Source organism: Coregonus clupeaformis, chromosome 1 (assembly GCF_020615455.1).
Source record: "Coregonus clupeaformis isolate EN_2021a chromosome 1, ASM2061545v1, whole genome shotgun sequence".
In the NCBI taxonomy this organism is placed as follows: domain Eukaryota; kingdom Metazoa; phylum Chordata; class Actinopteri; order Salmoniformes; family Salmonidae; genus Coregonus; species Coregonus clupeaformis.
In genome coordinates, this window is record NC_059192.1 from 38,404,198 (window position 1) to 38,422,484 (window position 18,287).

The 18,287-nt window shown below is 42.2% G+C and overlaps 1 protein-coding gene across 1 annotated transcript in view; it reads left to right on the top strand.

Annotated features, from left to right (window-relative positions):
- LOC121530620 (phospholipid phosphatase 4-like) overlaps positions 1-18,287 on the top strand; it is a 147,145-nt gene that overhangs the window by 127,416 nt on the left and 1,442 nt on the right. The window contains exon 6 of the mRNA XM_045222470.1: positions 15,192-15,362. Coding sequence (XP_045078405.1) covers positions 15,192-15,362 — 171 coding nt within the window. The remainder of the gene's footprint in view (positions 1-15,191; positions 15,363-18,287) is intronic.

Here is an 18,287-nt window from a genome sequence, read left to right on the forward strand (position 1 = left end):
AATTTGCGACCAAGCTTTAACTTCCTGACTGATGTCTTGAGATGTTGCTTCAATATATCCACATAATTTTCCATCCTCATGATGCCATCTATTTTGTGAAGTGCACCAGTCCCTCCTGCAGCAAAGCACCCCCACAGCATGATGCTGCCACCCCCGTACTTCACGGTTGGGATGGTGTTCTTTGTCTTGCAAGCAACCTCCTTTTTCCTCCAAACATAATGATGGTCATTATGGTCAAACAGTTCTATTTTTGTTTCATCAGACCAGAGGACATTTATCCAAAAACTCTGATCTTTGTCCCCATGTGCAGTTGCAAACCATAGTCTGGCTTTTTTATGGTGGTTTTGGAGCAGTGGCTTTTTCCTTGCTGAGCGGCCTTTCAGGTTATGTCGATATAGGACTCGTTTTACTGTGGATATAGATACTTTTGTACCTGTTTCCTCCAGCATCTTCACAAGGTCCTTTGCTGTTGTTCTAGGATTGATTTGCACTTTTCCCACCAAAGTACGTTCATCTCTAGGAGACAGAACGCGTCTCCTTCCTGAGCGGTATGCGTGGTCCCATGGTGTTTGTACAGATGAACGTGGTACCTTCAGGTGATTGGAAATTGCTCCCAAGAATGAACCAGACTTGTGGAGGTCTACAATTTTTTTTCTGAGGTCTTGGCTGATTTCTTTAAATTTTCCCATGATGTCAAGCAAAGAGGCACTGAGTTTGAAGGTAAGCCTTGAAATACATCCACAGGTACACCTCCACTTGACTCAAATGATGTAAATTAGCCTATCAGAAGCTTCTAAAGCCATGACATCATTTTCTGGAATTTTCCAAGCTGTTTAAAGGCACAGTCAACTTAGTTTATGTAAACTTCTGACCCACTGGAATTGTGATACAGTTAATTATAAGTGAAATAATCTGTCTGTAAACAATTGTTGCAAAAATTACTTGTGTCATGCACAAAGTAAATGTCCTAACAGAATTGCCAAAACTATAGTTTGTTAACAAGAAATATGTGGAGTGGTTGAAAAACTAGTTTTAATGACTCCAACCTAAGTGTATGTAAACTTCCAACTTCAACTTTAGGTTCACCATCCAGTAGGACAATGACCCTAAGCATACTGTTAAAGCAGCACTTGAGTGGTTTAAGGGGAAACATTAAAATGTATTGGAATGGCCTAGTCAAAGCCCAGACCTCAATCCAATTGAGAATATGTGGTATGACTTAAAGATTGCTGTACACCAGTGGATCCCATCCAACTTGAAGGAGCTGGAGCAGTTTTGCCTTGAAGAATGGGAAATAATCCCAGTGGCTAGATGTGCCAAGCATATAGAGACATACCCCAAGAGACTTGCATCTGTAATTGGTGCAAAAGCTGTCTCTACAAAGTATTGACTTTGGGGTTGTGAATAGTTTTTTGTGTTATTGTTTGTTTGTTTAACACACAAAAAATTTGCATCTTCAAAGTGGTAGGCATGTTGTGTAAATCAAATGATACAAACCCCCCCAAAATTAATTTTAATTCAAGGTTGTAAGGCAACAAAATTGGAAAAATGCCAAGGGGGGTGCATACTTTCGCAAGCCACTGCACGACTGGAATGTTTATATCAATGCCTGGAATATTTCCATTTTGGAGAATCTCTTATACATTGGGTTAAAGTTATGTATAGTAAAATATACGAGCAAAAAATATTATATTTTATTTGGAACGGCAACTCAGACAAAATTAAACTGACCTATTTATATAATGAATATGAATTCTGAGGACAGAAATGATTAAATATTAAAGCATTAGACCTCTCACTAAAAGCTTAAGTCATGCAAAAGTTATACTTAAATCTGAATTGGTTCTCTAGCTGTTTAGTAGGAATGTCTCACCCCCTGTTAAAAAATACCTCTCATTTTCATGAAAATGAAATAATCTCCAAAATATCGCTATTTTTAAAACAAGCCATATAAAGATAGGTGCAATTTCAGTTTAATCCACCAGAAAAAAACAGAATAAATATTAGAACAAATATTATGGTTAAACTCAAATATACAAATTGATAAAAAGAAATAAGAAAAATGTATAATCTTTGTAAATGATATTATAAAAAGGACTGGTGGAGTTATGTCTCAGGTGCAGCTAACAAAAATATATAGAAATGTCTGCTATAATCAAAATTATAACCAACTAATTGCAGCATTACCGCAAAAATGGAAGAGGCAAGTGGAAGGGGGAGAAAGTCAGGAAATGCATTAAAGACCAAAATTGGTTAAATAAAATGTTCATTAATAAAAAAGTATACCTGTTTCATTTAAGGATAAAAAAAATGTACAACTCTGCCATATAGATTGCAAAATAGTTGGGAAGAGATTTTCAATGTACCGATTCCATGGCACATGGTTTATGAACTGATACACAAAATGCTGCAAAGAGTCGGAATCATTAGATTTAAAAAATGTGTTCCGTTTCAGGAATGTCTGAAGAATTGCTACATTTACCTGGTGCTAACTCTGCAAATTGCACTGCTGGGTGATTTAAAAAGTTATAGTCAATTGATCAATAAAATAATAATACTCTTAGCAAAAATGTTTATCTTTAATTTACAATCTGTAGAAACTATGAGAATAGAAAGGTTTAGAACTTTTGTGAAACATCATAGCACAGTTGAAAAATATATGGCAAACAGAAATCAACATCTTCAGAGATAGATAGGAGGGGTTGAAGATAGCTGAAGGATGGGACTAAAAACAAACAAAAGATAACTATTGTAAAATACACTGTGTCCGTAAAATGTAGATAGTATGTATAAGCTGGAAGTAGAAGCCTAAGTGTTGTTGTCCATTAGTTTACTCCAATTAGGGGAGGGGTGCTAGGGTTAGGGAAAAAAACGAAAGATAAAATATATATACACTAACAGTCAAAAGTTTGGACACACCTACTCATTCAAGGTTTTTCTTTATTTTTTAAAACGTTTTACATTGTAGAATAATAGTGAAGACATTAAAACTATGAACTAACACATATGGAATCATGTAGTAACCAAAAAAGTGTTAAACAAATCAAAATTTATTTTATGTTTGAGATTCTTCAAATAGCATCCCTTTGCCTTGATGACAGCTTTGCACACTCTTGGCATTCTCTCAACCAGCTTCATGAGGTATTCACCTGGAATTATTTTCAACTAACAGGTACCTTCTTAAAAGTTAATTTGTGGAATCTATTTCCTTCTTAATGTGTTTGAGCCATTCAGTTGTTTTGTGACAAGGTAGGGGGGGGGGGTATACAGAAGATAGCCCTATTTGGTAAAAGACCAAGTCCATATTATGTCAAGAATAGCTCAAATAAGCAAAGAGAAATGACAGTCCATCATTACTTTAAGACATGAAGGTCAGTCAATACGGAAAATGTCAACAACTTAAGAAAGTTTCTTCAAGTGCATTCGCAAAAACCATCAGGCGCTATGATGAAATTGGCTCTCATGAGGACCGCCACAGGAATGGAAGACCCAGAGTTACCTCTGCTGCAGAGGATAAGTTCATTAGTTAACAGCCGCAGAAACTACAGCTCAAATAAATGCACCACAGACTTCAAGTAACAGACATCTCAACATCAACTGTTCAGAGGACCTGTGAATCAGGCCTTCATGGTCGAATTGCTGCAAAGAAATCCCTACTAAAGGACACCAATAAGAAGAAGAGACCTGCTTGGCCAAGAAACATGAGCAATGGACATTAGACCGGTGGAAATTTGTCCTTTGGTCTGGAGTCCAAATGTGAGATTTTTGGTTCAAACCACTGTGTCTTTGTGAGACGCGGTGTGGGTGAACGGATGATCTCTGCATGTGTAGTTCTCACCGTAAAGCATGGAGGAGGAGGTGTTATGGTGTGGCAGTGCTTTGCTGGTGACACTGTCTGTGATTTATTTAGAATTCAAGGCATACTTAACCAGCATGGCTACCACAGCATTCTGCAGTGATACGCCATCCCATCTGGTTTGGGCTTAGTGGGACTATCATTTGTTTTTCAACCGGACAATGACCCAACACACCTCCAGGCTGTGTAAGGGCTATTTTACCAAGAAGGAGAGTGATGGAGTGCCTGGCCTCCACAATCCCCCGATCTCAAACCAATTGAAATGGTTTGGGATGAGTCGGACGGCAGAGTGAAGGAAAAGCAGCCAACAAGTGCTCAGCATATGTGTAGTATGATTCAATCTTAGTCCTGTATTGACTCTTTGCATGTTTGATGGTTCGTCGGAGGGCATAGCGGGATTTCTTATCATCATCAGGGTTAGAGTCCCGCTCCTTGAAAGCGGCAGCTCCATCCTTTAGCTCAGTGCTGATGTTGCCTGTAATCCATGGCTTCTGGTTGGGGTATGTACGTACGGTCACTGTGGGGACGACGTCATCGATGCACTTATTGATCAAGCCAGTGACTGATGTGGTGTACTCCTCAATGCTATCGGAAGAATCACGGAACATATTCCAGTCTGTGCTAGCAAAACAGTCCTGTAGCTTAGCACCTGCATCATCTGACCACTTCCTTATTAACCAAGTCACTGGTGCTTCCTGCTTTAGTTTTTGCTTATAAACAGGAATCAGGAGGATAGAGTTATGGTCAGATTTGCCAAATGGAGGGCGAGGGAGGGCGAGGGAGAGCTTTGTACATGTCTCTGTGTGTGGAGTAATGGTGGTCTAGAGTTTTTTTCCTCTGGTTGCACATTTAACATGCTGGTAGAAATGAGGTGGAACGGATTTAAGTTTCCCTGTATTAAAGTCCCCGGTCACTAGTAGCGCTGCCTCTGGATGAGCCTTTTCCTGTTGATTTATGGCCTTATACAGCTCATTGAGTGAGAGCTTAGTGCTAGCATCGGTTGGTGGTGGTTAATAGACAGCTACGAAAAATATAGATGAAAACTCTCTTGGTAAATAGTGTGGTCTACAACTTATCATGAGATACGCTTGAGGCGAGCAAAACCTCAAGACTTCCTTAGTATTAGATGTTATGCTCAAGCTGTTGTAAACAGACCGCCACCCCTCGTCTTACCGGTGTCAGCCGTTCTGTCCTGCCGATGTAGCGTATATCCCGCAAGCTGTATGTTATCCATGTTGTCGTTCAGCCACGACTCGGTGAAACATAAGATATTACAGTTTTGAATGTCCCGTTGGTAGGATAACCTTAATCTTAGGTCGTCCAATTTATTTTCAAATGATTGAACATTGGCTAATAGGTTTGATGGAAGAGGCAGTTTACTCGCTCGCCGTCGGATCCTTACAAGGCATCCCGACCTACGTGTACGATATCTCTGTCTCTTTCTCATGCAAATGACGTGTATTTGGGCCTTGTCGGGTGTCTGTAGAATATATTTTGCGTCCGACTCGTTGAAGAAAAAATCTTTGTCCAATACGAGGTGAGTAATCGCTGTCCTGATATCCAGAAGCTCTTTTTGGTCATAAGAGACGGTGGCAGAAACATTATGTACAGAATAAATTACAAATAACGTGAAAAAACACACATAATAGTACAATTGGTCAGAGGGCTGTAAAACGGCAGCCATCTTCTCCGGCGCCATTCATCAGTCTGTGGTAGCTGGAAGGCCGCCAACCATTTCACCCCTCCTGGCCCTGCTGTTTGCTTTGAAGAGTCCCAGTCTGGAGTGCAAAGCCCCTTGCCATTTCCCTCAGAGACCAATCGCTATGCCTTGGAGCTACAGGAGAAGAGAGAGCCAGAAGTGAGGGGGAAACTCGCTAAATGGGTGACAACCACAATTAGTGAAATGTATACCTTCCTGGTGACAGTCCTTCTCATGGGAATAGTAAAGAAGAACTCCCTAAGAGAATACTGGAGCACAGATCCTATGTCTGCAACTCCCTTCTTTGCCACCTTCTTTTCCCAAGACCGCTTCCTAGTTCTGCTGCAATGCCTGCATTTCATCAACAACGCTACTGCCAACCTAAATGACCCGTTACACAAAATAAGAAATGTTCTTACCAGCCTGACATCAGCATTTGGTTGGGTCTTTGTGCCATACAAGGACCTATGCATTGATGAGTCCCTGATGTTATGGAAGGGTAGGCTGGCGTTCTGTCAATATTTTCCCTCCAAAAGGCACAGGTTTGGTGTCAAGTTCTTTGTCATGTGCGACGTGAAGACAGGATTTGTCCAGGACATGATAGTCTACACAGGGTCCACCACTGATATCCAACATTATGAGGGGCTTGGGGTGTCCAGGTCCACTGTAATGACCATGCTGGCAAGGGACACACTTTGTATGTGGATGCTTGGTACAGCAGTCCCACACTCTTCCAGCATCTGCTCTCCAATAGCACAGGGACCTGTGGCACAGTCAGGTCGAACAGGAAGGGGATGCCGGCATTCGGATGCAGGAAGATGCAGAGTGGGGAGGTGGAGTTCAAGGAGAACGGTCAACAGCTGGCAGTAAAGTGGCATGACAAAACGAGACGTCCATGTCCTCTCCACTGTCCATACATCAACCATGTCGGCCACAGGGAAGGTGGACCACCTGACGGGAGAGAGAAAGATCAAACCAGACTGTTTGCTTGACTCTAACCTCAAAATGGGATCAGTGGATAAGGCGGACATGATAAACAGCTTTGTGGAATGCACTCGGAAAACTACCAAGTGGTATAAGAATATATTTTTCCATCTGATCGACACCTCAATGGCCACATAGTTCACCGTCAACTAACAGGTGAGGTGATTACTGAACAAGGTATTTTTTGTAATTGGACGTACAGTTCATATACAAATCACATACAGTTCCATTATGCAATTATAGTGACAATATCTCACCCACTTACCCACTGTCTCATCATCCTCTCCCTTCCCTCATCCTCCCCACTCCCTCTCCCCATAGGTCAAGTAATTACCTACCAAAAGTACAGAAGAGCACCACACTCACCGATCCAAGATGGCGTAGCAGTGCGGTCGTGTTCTTTGTTGTGTGTCTGTGTAAATGGCCAGTTTTTTCCTTATTTTTCCCTATCACACTTTTCATCCTTCTACAAAATATACTTTCCTGCAACCCGCCTCACTCAATGTGGAATGGATTATATTATTGACTTACCTCTTATCTAGAATCTCCAGTTGAAACTAGCTAGCCAGCTAACTAGCTACTTGCTATTAGCCACCTTTAGCGGTTTTCACCCAAAACATCGGATTTTCTGCCGGAATAACTGAATCATTGGACATTAACACCGGATCGCAACTAGCTAGCTGCAACCAAATGGATGTTGTTGTTGGCTAATCAGCCTTGAGCTAGCCTCCAGCCAGCCCCATCTCCCGGCTATCTACCTCTCTGTCAACCGGACGGGACCTCCTAGTGTTGACACAGAACCCCGCCGATCCAACACGACTGGTCTGCCGTCTAAATCGTCTGATGTGGTTTCAACAGGCTTCCCGTTACGACTTTGACCACGAAGATCCATCTGCTAGCCCTGGCCCGCTAGCACACACAAGCCGTGGTCTCTTGCTCGCCAGTGCTATAGCAGCCCCCGAACTACCTTCGAACTCTTCTATTGCTGTTCACCGGACCTTATGATAACTCAGCTATACAGCTGATGCCTGCTGGACTTTTCCTTTATACGGTACCGCATCCTGTTTATGTTTAGCCTCAACCGAAACTTTGTCGCCATTACCAGCTGTTGTCTTAGCTCTCTCGAATAACACCTGTGATTGTTTGCCTCTCTCCCATGTCAAAATGCCTTGCTTATTGCTGTTTCGGTTATTTCTTATTGTACTATTTCACAATAGATCCCCCAGCCCAGCTCAACCTGCCTTAGATAGCTCCTTAGTCCCACACCCCATACACGCAGAGACCAACTCAATCGGTGCCTCCAGTGATGCTATCTCTTTCATCATTACCCAACGCTTAGGTTTACCTCCACTGTACTCATATCCTTCCATATCCTTGTCTGTACATAATGCCCTGAATCTATTCTACAACGCCCGGAAATCTGCCCCTTTTTTTCTCTGTACCCAACGCACTAGAACACCAGTACTTAAAGCCTTTAGCCATATCCTTATTCTACTCCTACTCTTTTCCTCTGGTGATGTAAAGGTTAACCCAGGCCCTGTAGCCCCCAGTATCACTCCTACTCCCCAGGCGATATCATTTGTTGACTTCTGTAACCGTAAAAGCCTTGGTTTCTTGCACGTTAACATCCGAAGCCTCCGCCCTAAGTTTGAGTTATTCACTGCGTTAGCACACTCCGCCAACCTGTTCTAACAGTGTCTGAATCCTGGCTTAGGAAGGCCCCAACTACAACATTTTCCGTCTCGATAGAACTGCCAAAGGGGGTGGGGTTGCAATCTACTGTAGAGATAGCCTGCAGAGCTCTATCGTACTATCCAGGTCTGTGCCTAAACAGTTTGAGCTTCTACTTCTAAAAATCCAACTTTCCAGAAATGTCTCTCACTGTTGCCGCTTTCTACAGACCCCCCTCAGCCCCGAGCTGTGCCCTGGACACCATATGTGAACTGATTGCCCCCATCTATCCTCAGAGTTCATACTGCTTGGTGACCTAAACTGGGATATGCTTAACACCCCGGCCAACCTACAATCTAAACTAGATGCCCTCAATCTCACACAAATGATCAACGAACGTACCAGGTACAACCCTAAATCTGTAAACATGGGCACCCTCATAGATATAATCCTGACAAATGTACCCTCTAAATACACCTCCGCTGTCTTCAACCAGGATCTCAGCGATCACTGCCTTATTGCCTGCGTCCGTAACAGGTCCGTGGTCAAACGACCACCCCTCATCACTGTCAAACGCTCCCTAAAACACTTTAGCGAGCAGGCCTTCCTAATTGACCTGGCCCAGGTATCCTGGATGGATATAGATCTCATTCCGTCAGTAGACGATGCCTGGTTGTTCTTTAAAAGCAATTTCCTCTCAATCTTAAATAAACATGCCCCATTCAAAAAATACAGAACTAAGAACAGATATAGCCCCTGTTTCTCCTCAGACTTGACTGCCCTTGACCAGCACAAAAACATCCTGTGGCGTACTGCATTAGCATCAAATAGCCCACGCGATATGCAACTTTTCAGGGAAGTTAGGAACCAATATACACAAGCTGTCAGGAAAGCAAAGGCTAACTTTTTCAAACAGAAATTTGCATCCTGTAGCACTAACTCCAAAAAGTTTTGGGACACTGTGAAGTCCATGGAGAATAAGAGCACTTCCTCCCAGCTGCCCACTGCACTGAGGCTAGGAAACACTATCACCACCGATAAATCTACAATAATCGAGAATTTCAACAAGCATTTTGCTACGGCTGGCCATGCTTTCCACCTGGCTACCACTACCCCGGCCACCAACTCTGCACCCTCCGCTGCAACTTGCCCATGCCCCTCCGCTTCTCCTTCACACAAATTCAGACAGCTGATGTTCTGAAAGAGCTGCAAAATCTGGACCCCTACAAATCAGCTGGGCTAGACAATCTGGACCCTTTCTTTCTAAAACTAGCTGCCAAAATTGTCGCAACCCCTATTACTAGCCTGTTCAACCTCTCTTTCGTAACGTCTGAGATCCCCAGAGATTGGAAAGCTGCTGCGGTCATCCCCCTCTTCAAAGGGGGTGACACTCTAGATCCAAACTGTTACAGACCTATATCAATCCTGCCCTGCCTTTCGAAAGTATTTGAAAGCCAAGTTAACAAACAGATCACCGACCATTTCGAATCCCACCGTACCTTCTCCGCTATGCAATCCGGTTTCCGAGCTGGTCATGGGTGCACTTCAGCCACGCTCAAGGTCCTAAACGACCTGGCCAAGGCTTTCGACTCTGTCAACCACTCCATTCTTATTGGCAGACTAAATGTCATTGGTTTCTCAAATGACTGCCTCGCCTGGTTCACCAACCACTTCTCAGATAGAGTTCAATGTGTCAAATCGGAGGGCCTGTTTTCTGGACCTATGGCAGTCTCTATGGGGGTGCCACAGGGTTCAATTCTTGGGCGGACTCTTTTCTCCGTGTATATCAATGATGTCGCTCTTGCTGCTGGTGACTCTCACATCCACCTCTACGCAGACGACACCATTTTGTATACATCTGGCCCTTCATTGGACACTGTGTTAACTAACCTCCAAACAAACTTCAATGCCATACAACACTCCTTCAGTAGCCTCCAACTGCTCTTAAACACTAGTAAAACTAAATGCTTGCTCTTCAATCGAACGCTGCTGGCACCCGCCCACCCGACTAGAATCACCACTCTCGACGGGTCTGACCTAGAGTATGTGGACAACTACAAATACCTAGGTGTCTGGTTAGACTGTAAACTCAACTTCAAGACTCACATTAAGAATCTCCAATCCAAAGTTAAATCTAGAATCGGCTTCCTATTTCGCAACAAAGCCTCCTTCACTCATGCTGCCAAACATGCCCTTGTAAAACGGACTATCCTAACGATCCTTGACTTCGGCGATGTCATTTACAAAATAGCCTCCAACACTCTACTCAGCAAATTGGATGTAGTCTATCACAGTGCCATCCGTTTTGTCTCCAAATCCCCATACACTACCCACCACTGTGACCTGTACGCTCTTGTTGGCTGGTCCTCACTGTTCGTCGTCAAACCCACTGGCTCCAGGCCATCTATAAATCACTGCTAGGCAAATCCCCGCCTTATCTTAGCTCATTGGTCACCATAGCAGCACCCACCCGTAGTCTGCGCTCCAACAGGTATATCTCACTGGTCATTCCCAAAGCCAACACCTCCTTTGGCCGCCATTCCTTCCAGTTCTCTGCTGCCAATGACTGGAACGAATTGCAAAAATCTCTGAAGCTGGAGACTCTTATCTCCCTCACTAACTTTAAGCATCAGTTGTCAGAGCACCTTACCGATCACTGCACCTGTACACAGCCCATCTGAAATTAGCCCACCCAACTACCTCATCCCTATATTGTTATTTATTTTGCTCTTTTGCACCCCAGTATCTCTATTTGCACATAATCTCTTGCACATCTAGCATTCCAGTGTTAATACTAATTGTAATTATTTTGCACTATGGCCTATTTATTGCCTTACCTCCATAGCTTGCTACATTTGCACACACTGTATATATATTTTCTGTTGTATTTTTTTGACTTTATGTTTTTTTACCCCATATGTAACTCTGTTGTTGTTTTTATCGCACTGCTTTGCTTTATCTTGGCCAGGTCGCAGTTGTAAATGAGAACTTGTTCTCAACTGGCTTACCTGGTTAAATAAAGGTGAAATAAAATAAAAATAAAAAATTCATTACAAAACCGACTGATATTGCCAACTACTTTAATGATTTTTTAATTGGCAAGATTAGCAAACTTAGGCATGACATGCCAGCAACAAACGCTGACACTACACATCCAAGTATATCTGACCAAATTATGAAAGACAAGAATTGTAATTTTGAATTCCGTAAAGTGAGTGTGGAAGAGGTGAAAAAAGTAGTGTTGTCTATCAACAATGACAAGCCACCGGGGTCTGACAACTTGGATGGACAATTACTGAGGATAATAGCAGATGATATTTCCATTCCTATTTGCCATATCTTCAATTTAAGTCTACTAGAAAGTTTGTGCCCTCAGGCCTGGAGGGAAGCAAAAGTCATTCCGCTACCTAAGAATAGTAAAGCCCCCTTTACTGGCTCAAAGAGCCGACCAATCAGCCTGTTACCAACCCTTAGTAATGTTTTGGGAAAAATTGTGTTTGACCAGAACAGACTTTCAGCACACTTATAGGGAAGGACATTCAATAAGCACAGCACTTACACAAATGACTGATGATTGGCTGAGATAAATTGATGATGAAAAGATTGTGGGGGCTGTTTTGTTAGACTTCAGTGCTGCTTTAGACATTATCAATCATAGTCTGATAATTGAAAAACGTATGTGTTATGGATGTACACCCCCTGTACCTGTCTAACAGAACACAGAGGGTGTTGTTTAATGGAAGCCTCTCCAACATAATCCAGGTAGAATCAGGAATTCCCCAGGGCAGCTGTCTAGGCCCCTTATTTTTTTCAATCTTTACTAACAACATGCCACTGGCTTTGAGTAAAGCCAGAGTCTCTATGTATGCGGATGACTCAACACTATACACGTCAGCTACTACAGCAACTGAAATGACTGCAACACTTAACCTCTAGGGGATCGATGTCCTGTATACGGGACGGTTGAGCTAACATGCACTAATGTGATTAGCATGACTGTTGTAAGTAACAGCAAACTTTCCAGGACATAGAGATGTCTTATATGGGCAGAAAGCTTAAACTATTGTTCATCTAACTGCACTGTCCAATTTACAGTAGCTATTCCAGTGAAAAAAATACCATGCTATTGTTTGAGGCGAGTGCACAACAACAAAACACATATCACGGCAACTGGTTTGATACATTCACCTCTGAAGGTAAATAATGTACTTACATTCAGTAATCTTGCTCTGATTTGTCATCCTGAGGGTCCCAGAGATAACATGTAGCATAGTTTTGTTTGATAAAATTGATTTTTATATTCAAATGTAGAAATTGGGTTATACAGTTTGAACCCTTGCTGTCTCTGGCTCCACACCCACCCCGCCCGGCCATCTAGATGTGTGAAAGTTAGTGTATAAGCTAATATAAGCTAATGATCCATCATGTATGACATTCCTGGGAGTGTGTAAATTTAAATTGTGTATGTTCTCTATAGTTATGTACTTGAAAATGTATCGATTGACCAATTCGGCAGATTTGGGCAGACTTGATACAAAATAGTCCAGTATTGCAATGCTTCACTGGATCAATCTGAAACTTTGCACACACACTGCTGCTGTCTAGTGGCCAGAATCTAAATTGCGCCTAAACTGCAATATTATATTGTGGCCTTTCTTTTGCATTTCAAAGATGATAAAAAAATATATATATATATATATATTTTGGTTTGCATTATCTTTTGAAAAAGAAAAGGAAAGCCGCACACTCTAGGAGCTCAGATGCAATAATTTAATATCCTAATAACCAACGTTTCGACAGAGAAGCTATCTTCATCAGGGTATAATAACAAACACTGTGGGTCACTAGTTTATATAGTGTCAAAAGACACACGCAGGTGTCTGTAATCATGGCCGGGTGTGGCCTAATAGCATTAGTTAATTCACAGATCAACATTACCTTTTACCAGATCTAATGTGTTATAATCTCCTACATTAATTTCACATCCTTGTAAGGGTTGGGGTGAGGTGTGACCCAGGTGCTGTGCAGTATATGCAGTAGGCAGTAGGCAGAGATGGTGAAACAAGGATCTTTACTGGTGGTCCCGAAGCCAAAATACAAAATAACGGACTTACCACGATAAAAGAAAGACGGAGCAAATAAGTCTCCAAAAACCGTCTGACAGCCAAAATACGAAATACTACCTAAGACTGAAACAAATAACAAAACAGGGAGAACACTTCTCAAGTACCTGTACATAGGTCTCCGATCAGACACTGAGTAGTACTGCTGGACATAGAGAAACTAGCAGAGAAAACTGAGCAAGACAATACAGGGAGGTGAGGGCATAAATACACATGTGAACAGATAGACACAGGTGACACCAATAGGATGATGATTAGTCCAGACTGTGAGTGAGGAGGTGCCTAAGGTTGTCGGAGGATGACACCTAATGGGTCGCTCCGGAACTGCAACCCTCTCCTGTAATAAATCCTTGCTTCAGGTCCTGAGCTACAGGCAGTTAGATTTGGTTATGTCATTTTAGGCGAAAATGATCCGATACTTAGGAGGTTAACAAAGAGCTGCAGTTTGTTTCAGAATTGGTGGCAAGGAATAAGTTAGTCCTAAATATTTCAAAAACTAACGGCATTCTATTTGGGACAAATCATTCACTAAACCCTAAACCTCAACTAAATCTTTTAATAAATAATATGGAAATTGAATAAGTTGAGGTGACTAAACTGCTTGGAGTAACCCTGGATTGTAAACTGTCATGGTCAAAACATATTGATACAACAGTAGCTAAGATGGGGAGAAGTCTGTCCATAATAAAGCGCTGATCTACCTTCTTAACAGCACTATCTATCAACAAGGCAGGTCCTACAGGCTCTAGGTTTGTCGCACCTGGACTACTGTTCAGTCGTGTGGTCAGGTGCCAGAAAGAGGAACTTAGGAAAATTGCAGTTGGCTCAGAACACGGCAGCACGGCTGGCCCTTGGATTTACACAGAGAGCAAACATTAATAATATGCATGTCAATCTCTCCTGGCTCAAAGTAGAGGAGAGATTGACTTCATCACTGTCAGCACCGAGCTGTCTGTTTAAACGACTAGCACACAGCTCAGACACCAATGCATACCCCACAAGACATGCCACCAGAGGTCTCTTCACAGTCCCTAAGTCCAGAACAGACTATGTGAAGTGCACAGTACTACATAGAGCCATGACTACATGGAACTCTATTCCACATCAGGTAACTGATGCAAGTAGTACAATCAGATTTAAAAAACAGATACAAATACACCTTATGGAACAGTGGGGACTGTGAAGCAACACAAACATAGGCACAGACACATGCATACACACACATGATAACATACGCACTATACACACACGTACACATGGATTTTGTGTTGTAGATATGTGGCAGTGGATTATGGGCCTGAGGGCACACACTTAGTGTGTTGTGAATTCTGTAATTAATGTATTGTAATGTTTTTTAAATTGTATAACTGCCTTAATTTTGCCGGACCCCAGGAAGAGTAGCCTTTGGCAGCAGCTAATGGGGATCCATAATAAATACAAATACAACAACCATGTTTTACACTGTTTCAATCTGCTGTTTTCTTCAAATTGATCATCACAGTGAGGTGACTTTTAAAAGTACAATAGGCCTACTGTGTTTGATGTGATTTTCGATTGCATTTGCATTGATGTCAGAGTGGTTAGGACCTGATGATAGTTAGCAAGTTGGGTACTACCAAAGCATGTCCAGGGTGCATAAAAGGAGATTACTGTGACTCAACGGTCACGTGGGTCATGACTCATGACTGCGATAATATGGTCACTGCAGCAGCCCTATTTGTAACACATTTATGTAGTGTTCATGAAGGCTTTATGAAGCCTTTATAAGCTGCACATCATTTAAAGTGGGACCCCCAAGGTTATGATATAATTAAAGGTGTAATAAGTATTTGTGTCTCCCTCTCTCCCCATCCTTCAGTTGCATTCTCTGGCTTGGGCTTCACCTCCTTCTACCTGGCTGGGAAGCTGCAGTGCTTCACAGACCGGGGCCGCGGGTGCAGCTGGCGTCTGTGTGCCATGTTGCTGCCCCTCTACAGCGCTGTGATGATCGCCCTGTCCCGCACCTGCGACTACAAACACCACTGGCAAGGTCGGTCACGATCCCTGTCACAGTCACGCCACATCCAAATGAATCAGCAGATATGCCATTTAGGTCTACAATTCAGCTAACTTTATTATCATACGTGCAAAAATTCATTTGGTCATCACTACGGTTGCAACATTCTGGTAATTTTCCCAAAATTCCCTGGTTTTCCAGAAATCCTGGTTGGAGGATCTGTGGACTTCCTGCTTATTCTTTCTAAATTCTAGGAATCTTCAAACTAGGATTTCTGGAAAACCAGGGAATTGCAACGCTATCATCACGATGTACACAGAAGACATTAAAAACAACAATACCCATGAATGTAGGCCTACATATAATGTGTATTGTATGACATCAACGCGGTATTTATTATAATCCTCAATGTCTCATCTTTCAGAATACATCCTAATTTTCCTCACTCAGACAACAACAAATGTGCAAAAGTAGCCCAATTAGCGGGAGGGATGGGGGCATTTTCTTGCAGCCCGCAGTGCTCAAGTTTATAACGTCTGTCAAAACCCATACACTGCTGTGAAGCGGAGAACCGGAGCTCTGATGTCATTTATAGCATGTTACTGTACAGCGACTGCGTTCCAATTGAGGCGCTTATCAATGACAACATCTGGCACTTTCAAACCTTACAGTACCTTGCAAAAGTATTCATCCCCCTTGGTGTTTTTCCTATTTTGTTGCATTACAACCTGTTATTTAAATGGATTTTAATTTGGATTTCATTTAATGGACATACACAAAATAGTCAAAATTGTTGAAGTGGAATTAAAAAAATTAATTGTTTAAAAAATTCGAAAAAATTAATAATGGAAAAGTGGTGCGTGCATATGTATTCACCACCTTTGCTATGAAGCCCCTAAATAAGATCTGGTGCAACCAATTACCTTCAGAAGTCACACAATTAGTTAAATAAAGTCCACCTGTGTGCAATCTAAGTGTCACATGATCTGTCACATGATCTCAGTATATATACACCTGTTCTGAAAGGCCCCAGAGTCTGCAACACCACTAAGCAAGGGGCACCACCAAGCAAGCAGTACCATGAAGACCAAGGAGCTCTCCAAACAGGTCAGGGACAAAGTTGTGGAGAAGTACAGATCAGGGTTGGGTTCAAAAGAAAATATCAGAAGTATGTTCAGTCTCCCCCCAAAACTTGTCCATTTCATTGTAACATCCATAACACTTATTTTTTGCTTTATTTCTCCATCATGCCAATATTTAGAAGTCTGCTTTTTTGGGTATACACTCCCCCCAAGCGATAATAGACACACACATCAAAAGTTTCATTTCTATATTATTTGTCCATTCTGTGAGACATTCAAGTTTAGATTTTGAGTGCAAATGTCACTTCCATAACGCTGGAATCGCCCTTATAGTTAATTAGCTCATGGCGCAAGTGTCTTTGCGTCAGGAAAATGTTGCCTTATAGCCCGTTACAATGAAGTGTGATAATAACACACAGCATAGTGCCGTGCTGTGCACTCACAACACCTGTCCTGTGACATTTCATATGTTGCACTAATCTTTTGTGTCCCTCCTGGTCATGATAGACTATTGAAACCACAGCAGTACTTATAGATGGGTGGGCGCACGCATCTCGGAGGCTAAAGGCTGTGTGTTATGATTCTGAACGGTTAGATAGCTTTGAACAATCACAAGAAGCTGCCGTGTGATGAATTGTATTTGGCTTATTTCAGCTAGTTGTATCATCTTGTTCTTGATATCATGTCTTGTTTTGACTTATGTCACGTCTATGCTAATATGGCAAAAAATCTGCTAGCAAGCTAACCAACAACTGTAACGATGTATTTGAAAGACAAGTGCTTATTATGCAAATGTACTTATATTGTCAAAAACCTTTTGTTTGTAAGCCAACCCTTTTTGTTTTGCCCCACAGTTGCACACGCATTGGTTTTGTTGGTAAACAACCCACCCGTATATGGCGCTTCCTCCTGCACCCTAGTCTTAGTTAAACAGGAGCTCCTATTAGCCTGCTATGCAAACTGTGCTGGGTGCTTAACACCACACACTCTTCCCCATTATGGGATACTCTAGCCCCCAGGGCCCTGGGAAAATGTCTGGGGTTTCAGATCCAGCACTGGAGAAGGCATCCATACTGAAGCGTCAACAACATCAACCTTTAGATGACTCTCCAAGTATCATGATACCTTTCAAATAACCAGCTCAGGGACAAAGCCTACACATCATTAGTTTGGACTGTTTCCCTACTTATAGTCATCCATCTTGACCGCATAGTTAAAAGTCACAGCTTGTGTGAGGTCATCAACAGGAGAAACCACTGGCTCTGTTCCAATCCACACTAGCATACACTAGTTAGTGTGAAGCAATTTGTCTTCTAAGTGGGATGCTAGTATGGATGTTGGAATGTGGCCAGTTTATGTTCAAGCACAATTTATGGTGCAGATGTTAACCTCATTTCCTCCAGCTGGACAGATAAATAATTGTTTCCTAAATCTTTCAGAGTCTAGTTCAACCGGTCCAACTACTACACAAGCTAGTCATTCCCTCTACAAAACTTTAGCCCTTTTTTCCCAAACATTGATCATGAGAAGGCAATGATTTTGCATGTTATAGCTCATAGGGTTGTGGTCACTGTGAGGTGACATGTTCTCAGCTATGGTGACAAAGTAACAGAGATGGTTTGTCCAACCCAGTGACATGTTGAGACTCAGCGAGCCCCAGTAGTAACATCAGCCCAATGTCAGACCAACATCAGCCCAATGTTAGCCCAACAAATTGTTACCCTGCACCCATCCAAACACGTTATTCTCATTGAGAAAACTCAAACCCTTCCACTTGTTTTCCTATCTGTCTACAAGAAAGACTCTAGGAATATCTGTTTTTGAGCATTTGCAAATGTCTCACTTGTTTCACCTCCATGACTATGCCACCTCCATT